At 32.1% G+C, this 10,234-nt stretch overlaps 1 protein-coding gene across 1 annotated transcript in view; it reads left to right on the forward strand.

Annotated features, from left to right (window-relative positions):
* Positions 1 to 10,234, forward strand: part of LOC106471579 (E3 ubiquitin-protein ligase Su(dx)-like) — a 36,251-nt gene that overhangs the window by 20,755 nt on the left and 5,262 nt on the right. Inside the window, exons 11-18 of the mRNA XM_022400197.1 lie at positions 1,000 to 1,066; positions 2,091 to 2,216; positions 3,326 to 3,407; positions 3,791 to 3,862; positions 4,969 to 5,057; positions 7,881 to 8,040; positions 9,186 to 9,319; positions 9,714 to 9,854. Of these exons, the coding sequence (XP_022255905.1) occupies positions 1,000 to 1,066; positions 2,091 to 2,216; positions 3,326 to 3,407; positions 3,791 to 3,862; positions 4,969 to 5,057; positions 7,881 to 8,040; positions 9,186 to 9,319; positions 9,714 to 9,854 (871 nt within the window). The remainder of the gene's footprint in view (positions 1 to 999; positions 1,067 to 2,090; positions 2,217 to 3,325; positions 3,408 to 3,790; positions 3,863 to 4,968; positions 5,058 to 7,880; positions 8,041 to 9,185; positions 9,320 to 9,713; positions 9,855 to 10,234) is intronic.

Genomic DNA, 10,234 nt, shown 5'->3' on the forward strand with positions numbered 1-10,234 from the left:
CATCTTTTATGTTCATGAATTTGTTTCTGATAGTAGCAATCTTCTGTGGGTGTTAATTCTGGTAGTAGCAGTCATCAGATTGTGTTACCTAACTCAATGCAATAAATTTTATATTTGGGTAAATACTTAAATTTTGTTTTGTGAAGATTATGAATACATAAACAAACAACATTTATAATCAGGCCACTTTTTACATCCTGTGTCATCATCAGTATGAAAAGGATTTTGTTGGGAAGAAGATATGAAAAAAGATTGGTCCATTGCTCTTTTAAATGAAACATTTGTTTATCGTTTACTGAACTGTTTCCATGAGAATTAATCATTTATCTTCCAATGATTCTATAACAATTAATGAGTAACTTATGGATACTAAGGTAGCAAATGAGGCTATGAATGCTATTGAAAACTTTTCGACGTTGAGAATAAAAAGATCCTGACATAGCATTCATAGTCTCATTACTGCTTTTGTATCCTTTTGTCAACATGAGTAACTTAATTTATGATTATCTGTAAAACGACTTAATTATAAAAGATCTACTGGAAGTAACAAAAAAATATGGGACCATTTATGTTATTTTGAGAATCGATGTTAACATAGAGTAATGTGCAAGTTTATTAGTCCTTAACAATTGTCATTGTACAAGCTTTACACGTGTAATAGTAATTAAACTGCCGTAGAAAGTCACTTGTAATTAAAGCAAATTAATCTTACATGACACTAGTACAAAATTAGTAAACAAATATTGTCTTTACGTTTCTTTAATTTTAGTGTGGCCACTTTTGGTATCAATAACAGTTTGAGATCTTTATATCTTCTCAAAGTCACTGGTGTAACTTGATTCCATTTTTGTTGAAAACAGGTCCAGGATTTTTTTTGTCAATTGTGAAGTCCAGAAAATCCCATACTTGTTTTATAAAGTTTAAGGTTTGAACTTTTGGCAGCTATTCCATTTTCTTTGAGTTTTTTTGTCTTTGCCAAATAAGTTGATCATTTCTTAGAAGTGTGTTTTGGAGTCATTACCTTCTTGAAATATGAAATTCTGTCCAATCAGCTTCTTTCTGGAGGGTATGGCATGACAAACTAATACACTGTGGTACTTATTTTGATCCATGACATCAGTTTTGTGAATATGGCCAACATCATTCACAGAAATTACATCTCAAACCATCAAAGAGCCTCCTGCATGTTTGACTGTTTACACAAAACACTCCATCAGTAACGTCATTTACTCACTGGCACCAGCCATAACCAAACAGTTCAAATTTAGAGTTGTCTGTCTAAAACACCTTGTACTACTGTTCCAAAGACTAGGATACACATATATTTGCAAAGCTAGTTTTTTGGTTGTGTTATCTTTGTGGATTAAGGGATTCATTTACTGTTACTTTTCCCCAAGGCCATATTCCTTCAACTTTCCTTTACTTTACCTGTGTGTGACTTTTTAATGTCATCAGCAAAGTTTTCCTCTGTTTTCTCAATGAGTTTATTTTTAGATACTTAATATCTTCCATCTGATATTGTAGGACTGGGTATGGTGAACAACCAAGGTTTCTTGCAATTGTTTCTTAAACTCTAACCACCATCATATAAAGATTTGATCCTGACTCTGTGTAAGGGTTAACTGTTATTGTTTCGACATTTTAATGGGAGCAACACACTGTAAGAGCTTTATTCGGCGACATTTTTGAAAAGTACGGAGTGTGAAAATTTCAAATTTCTTTCAGCAATAACTGATACAGAAGGTAAGAGGAATAATTTGTGAGATAAATCTTTAACAACTTTTAGAAAATCTACTGCATCTAATCATTTGTATCTATTTGATACTTTTCTCTTAAAATCAATTCAATATTTAACATACTAGTCAAGGATACAGTGAAAATTTTCCTATTTTGATGCTTTCTCCAACCTTTTAAATTACGGTAGTGTTACTTTATATGCACGACTTATCAGAGCTACAAGAACACTGAAATGTTCTAATGAATTTACACATTGCTCTATGTCAGCAAGTAATAAAGAAAACTTATTTTTTTATAAAATTAGTTAATAACAACTTACTAAAGAATAAAGAAAGATGATACTTCTAATTCAGATTAGAAGATCCATTACCTCCAGGCTGGGAGATAAAATACACACCAGGTGGCACCAGGTACTTTGTGGACCACAATATGAAGACCACTACATTCCAAGATCCCCGGTCTGCCAAAGGAGGCAAAGGGTATGAACCAAAACCATTTGAATCAAAATTTTCTGTTATCCAAAATGTAGTTAACAAAAATCTACCCTTGTGGATGACTTTGAAATTAAAGGTTTTCTTTAGAACAGACAGGTAGAACTTTTTATTTTTGGGGATGAGTGTCGGAACAACAGAAATGTTTTAATATATTTATGCTGGTTGAGACAAAAACACATCTAGTCTCTTTCCAGTTTTCTGTATCGTCGCCGAGATAACTTTTTGTTTTATATCTAGTTTTCAGTAATTGAAACAAAATTAGTTTCATGTATAATAGAAATGTAAGTAAATGAAATGAGGTTGTAGCAGAATCTGTCACTATTCAAATCATGTAGAAGTTTGGTGACTAAGGGTAGGTTGCAGTTCATACAAATTCACTAATGCTACAATTTTACGTGGTGGAGAAAAGTCCTTTTCACTCGGACTATTACGGATATTTATTTAATCCACGAGTTACTTGCTTGTAGTGAGGAAAGGAAATCCAGTTTATGTTTTAAATAAAAGTCCAGACACGTGGCTTTTGAGTGGATTGTTTATTCCTATTTTTTGTTTGACTTAATAATTACAATTTTTCGACCACTCGTGTGGCCATCATCAAGTAATTGTTGTTTATTGTATGAAATGGTAGAGATGATGGTGGCCAGACGAGTGACCGAATAGTTATAATTCGGTTAAACAATACATTCAAAAGCTGTATCTCTGGACTTTTTCTTTAAAGCTACTAACTTCTTTTTATACTGTTCACTACCAGTATCATATTGGATAATTTTGTTTTTACCTGTTTAAACAACCAATATGAAAAGAATGACTTAAAATAAATAGGGTAAAAACACTTATTTTTTGTATAATATACATTGGGAAACCCAACAGTGTTAATATTTTTGTTTAAAACATTTTTCTGACAAGTACATTGGGAACCATTCAACCAATAAAGTCATGGATGTAAAAGAAATTGGTTGAATAAATATATTTTAGACATATTTTTAAATGGTTCATGGCAGACCATATAAAACCCATCTCCAGGATGAGTAATTAGTTTTTCTATGGAACAGAAAATGTAACTCATTTTAATTTTTCAATTAATTTATTTTCAGACCTAAAGGAGCTTATGGTGTGCCTGTAGCTTACGAGAGGAATTTCAAATGGAAACTCACGCAGTTCCGATACCTTTGTCACGTGAGTAGAAGGTTTGATATCTCTGTCATGGGGGTAAAAAGCTTGACATTTTAATAACGTGTGATAATACCTTTGTCAAGTGAATAGTTGTTTTTACTCGTACCACTGCACATAGGTGACACTAAACAGTGATTACCTTCAATAAGTTAGTACTCAAAAACAAATATTTCATTCTATACTTCAATTCAAATGTTTTTGTTCATGTCTGATGATACCTAATTCCGTATAATGTGGTTGTTAATTGTTTTATGATCTGACAACTTTCGGTTTGATTGCCTTCATAAAGATGTGAATTTTACCATATTTTTATACTAAGAAACGTAATGTTTGGCTGAAACTTTGTGTAGGAGTCAACTGATATGCGAGTATTCTGTCTGTTTCAGTGCAATGCTCTGTCGAGCCACATAAAAATAACAGTATCAAGAAGCAATATATTTGAAGATTCGTTTAGTCAGGTAAGCCTTTCGACTCGATGAAAATAAATAATTCATTATTTCAAGTGTGTTATTAATTAAATTTTCCACAAAATATACTTGTACTCCTCTTTAGTTTAAATTTTAAAACTTTCATGATCCTGCATTTTGTATTCCTAGGAACGAGAGAAAATATCACAAATTTTATTGATTAAGGCCATTCAAGCTTTATATCTTTAGATTCAGTGTGAAATTTCTTATCAATGTATGTCTATAGGGTCCCTGGAAATATAAATAGCAGACACACAAGGTAAGCAAGAGGTTAAAAACTGTTGGTTTATTAATTCTGTGATTGAACTACAGAAACAATTAAGGGCTAAGAGTACAAACAAAAACAGTATGTATTTTATCTCGTAGAGCAGCTATTAGAATATCAGCTGGGTAACTTTAACCCAACTCTGAACAAACTTGTGGGAAAATACAGTTATTCATAACTGCAGACTATTGTTTTATAGGGAAAAAATGTTAGAAATTATTTTGAGGTTTCCAGTGGTTATTACTTGGATGTGTTCATTTAAACACTACTGTAGACCTAGTTATAAAAAGTACTTTCGTTGTTGAGAAGACTAAACCTAATATAAAGAGCATTTTCATTGGTGAGGAGACTAAACCTAATATAAACAGCACTTTCATTGTTGATAAGGTTAAACCTAAAATAAACAACACTTTCATTGGTGAGAAGACTAAACCTAATATAAACAGCACTTTCATTGTTGAGAAGGCTAAACGTAATATAAAGAGCACTTTTATTAGTCAGAAAAAAGTAGTCTAAATTATCGCATCTGAACATCGTTAATGAACTTTCAGAGAGACAGACAGCTAGACATTATTGTTGAGAGTGACAAGTCAATATACCAGTTTAACAATGTGAGAAGTATAAGTCAGGCTTAGTAGTGGAGGATGTCAGATTGAAAGGTCATTTTGCTATTCATTGATAAGAATGGAAGGATGTTTGTTAATTTTATAAATTTTTCAGTAAAAACGACGCTTGTGTCATAGTAAAAAATAGTAAAAAAAAATAATTTAAATTGGCACATCAACTTAGAAAATTCTGGATAACAAACAGATTTATTTTTCATTTTGTTTAGATTATGAGAGTTCCACCGCACGAGCTCAGAAGACGACTCTTCATAACGTTTCGTGGAGAAGAAGGTCTAGACTATGGGGGTATCGCCAGGTAAACCAAGATAAAGATAAGCCCTTGAGATGTTATTTATTGTTAAGGTGTAGTCAAGTCATTTTATACACTTCTCTGACTTCAAACCTCTATTAATACTATGACACATCCTTTTAATTATAATCAGTGTACTGTGATGTAATATCACACCTATTATTATTTACTGTTTCTTAGACAAATTTTTAATATAGCCTTAACATTAGTATTACAAATACGGTTGTATCAGCAAAGTTCTGATATCTTAGTCTTAACACCAGCATACTTACAATGTGGCTAAACAGTTTTCATGTTCACTACCAGTATCATATTGGATAATTTTGTTTTTACCTGTTTAAACAATCAATATGAAAAGAATGACTTAAAATAAATAGGGTGAAAACACTTATTTTTTTTGTATAATATACATTGGGAAACCCAACAGTGTTAATATTTTTGTTTAAAACATTTTTCTGACAAGTACATTGGGAAGCATTCAACCAATAACGTCATGGATGTAAAAGAAATTGGTTGAATTATTATTTGGATCTTACAATGTGGCTGAACAGTTTTCACGTTCAGTAGGATTACCACTTAATATAAGTAACGTATCCAGTAGGATGTGCTATAAGAAACTGAGTTATTCAAGAAATCACGTGTTTCATAAATTCAGTAAAATAAAGCAATACAACTTACATTATTACAAAATTTTCACAAGAATAACAAACTCTTCGGAATCTTTGACACAGCACCAAAAATGTTGCCGACAGCATACAAGATGCACTGTTGTGGTTGTCATAGTAACTGGACAATGCCCCATAGCATTCAGATATTGAGTTCTCTGTTTTATTTTTTTTGTTTAAATTGGTTTATCTAAAGTTATGCCATTAAAGTGTAGCACATAGTAGTGAAAATAATTTGAAAACTGAATAAAACAGGTATAAAATGCAAATATGCGGTTGTCTCCCCCCCCCTTATTGTATGAAAATTAAATGAAGCAGAGCACAGTTGTTTGCAACTATGATTGCTTGTCAACCAATCACAGTGCCACACCAGTATAATGCCTATAAAACTACTGTTCCCAGCAGTAATGTGGTGAATGCACTTATGGTCTCTAGGATGGATATGACAAATGTGTAAAAATAAACATTTTTAGCTGGTGAAAACTACTCCAACTGAGGCAAAAATATCATATTTCAGTGGGAGATGTATGGGAACGCTGAATAGAGTATGTGAAACTAGTATTGTTGATAATAGGTTTTCTACCTTGGCTGCTTCTAACTGTTGAAAAATGATGCTCAGTAAATCTCTATTTGGAAAATGATGGTATGAATGTTACCTCCAGAACAGTAAGATACATATTACCACAAAGTGGCTTGAGTAGCCTGAAATGGGCATCAGACTTCATACAGTGGAATGCATAAAGCTGGAGGAGGGTGCTCTTTACAGATGAAGCCAACAATAGTTTTTTTCCGATGGCACAGAGGAAAATGGTACAACAGTTGGTATACAACATCTATATTGAGGATCCTGGGGGACCAAAACAAATACATAGATTGCATCTCTTCCAATAATGAAAGATTCATACAAGATTAATGGCACCCTAACTGTTGACAGGTACATTTAAATTTTTATCTATCGTATCATTCCCTCAGAAACAAGACCTGTTGGGCAGGGATCCAAAGCATGTTGCAAATGTGGTGCAGCAATACCTGGAAGAAAAAAAAAGAAACCACTGAATTCTTGATATGAATATTATTAACTTTGTATTAAATAAGGAATTCAGTAAACATTATCCTTCTATTGATTATAAATAACAATGTCAGTGAGAGTTATTGCCATTTTTTGAAAGACAGGATGTGATTGGGGGGTTTGACTTTCTGGTATATATATCTCAGTGACGTAAGAGGATTAGAGTCTATAAATTTACGTTGTCATAGCAGTATCTATACTACAAGTCTGTAACTTGTCCAAAACTCGGAAGATCGTATAGGGGTAAAAAAACAAATCTAAAACGAGCAACTTAGAACAAAGTGTTTTGACAAAGGAAAGTTTGAAAATGTATTTAAATATTTACTTTAAAAATTAAGAAATTAATATATGAAACATAAACTACATTTGGATGCCGTGTTTATTGACATACATTTGAATGTAACTGAAAAGGTCATGACACGTGCACTTTGAAACATATGCACAAAGCCTTTTAACCCTGTATAGATAGGGTTAAAAGGGTATAGGAGCTTATATGGATAATGAGAAGGTCAAATGGAAGCTTGACAACTTGGTTGTAATTCAAGACACTTGGAATAATATTTCACAATCAAACTTATAATAACTCAAAAACAGGGTTTACTGACCAGTTTAAAGCTAGTAAAATTTACTTTTGACATTTTCTACTTTCCATAATAAAGTTGGCTACTCAGTTACAGTTACTCATTGTATCTCTTGTGAATTCCTTACTTATTTCTAATACTGTATATCTTAAATGTTTGCAAGTTATTCTGAATGAAGTCTGATGACCACTGCAATAGTAAATTACATCGAATCAGAGTCTTGTGTGTGGGTTTTGTAGTTTAAAATTTCTCATACTAAGACTCGGAACGTTCTGAATATATATATTGAGTGGTGGATTGCAATATATGTTAATATATCTAAAGGTAAAGATCACATGAACACTGTAAAAGATAAAAGGTCAGTAATATTATAAAACATTTCCATAAGTATATGACATTATATTCGTCAGAACTGAGATGCGATATAAATTTGAGCATTCAAAGCATTGCTTCGATGTGCCATAGTCCTTTTTAATACTATCTATTACAGTATTAACCTCTTCTGTATTTACAGAGAATGGTTTTTCCTTTTGTCTCATGAGGTCCTCAACCCTATGTATTGTCTTTTTGAGTATGCTGGTAAAAACAACTACAGCTTACAGATCAATCCTGCCTCTTCAGTTAACCCTGATCATCTGCTCTACTTTCGATTTATAGGTCGGTTCATTGCAATGGTAAGTGTTTAACTGTATAAATAAATAAAATAATCAGAAGCTAAGATTCCTCAATTAACCTTCCCGGCTGTTTTTCAGATTTTACTAATGATTTACAGGCAGTGTTGTTCTGCATATATTCTATTTTTGTCAGATATTATATACTCAGATAAAAAATTTCCGTCTGTAAACGGGATAAAAAAGTGTATGTATACGTTTTTTTTAAGATTGTAGACATAAAAAAACGATACTTTATTGTAACGTACAACTTGTATATCGATACAAAATCACTCGTCAGTAAGTTAGATATTGTGTGTGATGTGCTGAAATACGAACCTAGTTTTATATTTGAGGTACCATTAACTATTCGTTATTTGTACGTGTGTGTTTGTGGTAGTTATTAGATTTCCAATTGTATTTTATGTTTTATATTTGAGGTACCATTAACTACTCGTTATTTGTACGTGTGTGTTTGTGGTAGTTATTAGATTTCCAATTGTATTTGAGGTACCATTAACTACTAGTTATTTGTACGTGTGTGTTTGTGGTAGTTATTAGATTTCCAATTGTATTTTATGTTTTATATTTGAGGTACCATTAACTACTCATTATTTGTACATGTGTGTTTGTGGTATAAATTATGGTATTTATTAGATTTCCAATTATATGTTATGTTTTATATTTGCCCATTAGATGCATAAGTATAAGGTTAATATTTATATACAGAGGATCTCAAGATATCAGTCTCCCCCTCTTTACCATTTTTAAATATTTCAAAGTTTGTGTGTTTGTAGGTGTTCTTAATAAATCATACATCGAGGGCTTTTATTTCAAATCATTGTTAATCAACGTTTTATTGATAGTTGTGTTATTTTTCAGGTTTGCAGTGCATTGGTGTGTGTTGAGTCAGATTATAGCAGCTACAATACACTAATTTTTTTTTTCACTAATTGTGTCCGTAATTATGCAAACTTTTAATCAATCAGCATTAAAGATCACAGTAAAAACTGTGAAAGTATGAGATTAGAGTAGATTTGTTAACAAGTGTTCTTAACCAAACTTCTTGTAAGTCTGAATTTAAACTATGCAGCTATATTTCATTATTGTACAATTTTTCCCAGGGAAGTTCTAAAGATTCCATGTCTTCTTAATCCATCCTTTGTTAGGCCTTGTTCCATGGAAAGTTCATATACACTGGATTTACGTTACCTTTTTACAAACGCATGTTGGGGAAAACGCTTACGATGAAGGATATAGAAAGTGTTGACCCAGAGTTTTATAACTCTTTGGTTTGGATTAAGTAAGTGAACATTTTTACATTACATTTTTACAAGTACATGTTGAGGAAGAAGTTGACTCTCAGTTTTATAACTTATTACTTTGGATTAAGTAAGTGAACATTTTTACATTACATTTTTACAAATACATGTTGAGGAAGAAGTTGACTCTCAGATTTATAACTTATTAATTTGGATTAAGTAAGTGAACATTAGAATCGTAACAAAAAATCATTAAAACTGTACTTGAATATTTTAGTTCCCGAGTTCTTGTTCCAGAATCAATACCAGCTATGTTTGTACATTTAATATATTGTTTGTGAGAAAGTTTTCTTAGAATGCCTAGTTATTATCACAAGGAGAATAATGGCATGTTCCTCATCAGCATACTGATATCAGAACTATGTTTTGTTTTAGAGAAAACGACATAGAAGAATGTGGACTGGAACTTTTCTACTGTGTTGACTTTGAGATCCTTGGCCAGATTCAGTCGCACGAGTTAAAACCAGGTGGTGCCGACATCCGTGTAGATGAAGTAAACAAAGATGAATACCTCAGGTATTAGAACGTACAAAAAATAAATAGATTAGCTTTATTGTAGGTTTAATACTGTAGCTCAGTGCAGCAACCTGATGATGCCATATCGTAGTTTTCTTGGCCAGATTCAGTCGCACGAGTTAAAACCAGGTGGTGCCGACATCCGTGTAGATGAAGTAAACAAAGATGAATACCTCAGGTATTAGAACGTACAAAAAATAAATAGATTAGCTTTATTGTAGGTTTAATACTGTAGCTCAGTGCAGCAACCTGATGATGCCATATTGTAGCTTTCTTGACTTATTTATTCGTTTGAAATATGTGAAAGAATACATAAACCATATCAAGATTTCCAATGTGAAATTCAAAACTATAGCCATTATTCACGATAGATTTCATAC

Source organism: Limulus polyphemus, unplaced genomic scaffold (assembly GCF_000517525.1).
Source record: "Limulus polyphemus unplaced genomic scaffold, Limulus_polyphemus-2.1.2 Scaffold4712, whole genome shotgun sequence".
Taxonomy (NCBI): Eukaryota; Metazoa; Arthropoda; class Merostomata; order Xiphosura; family Limulidae; genus Limulus; species Limulus polyphemus.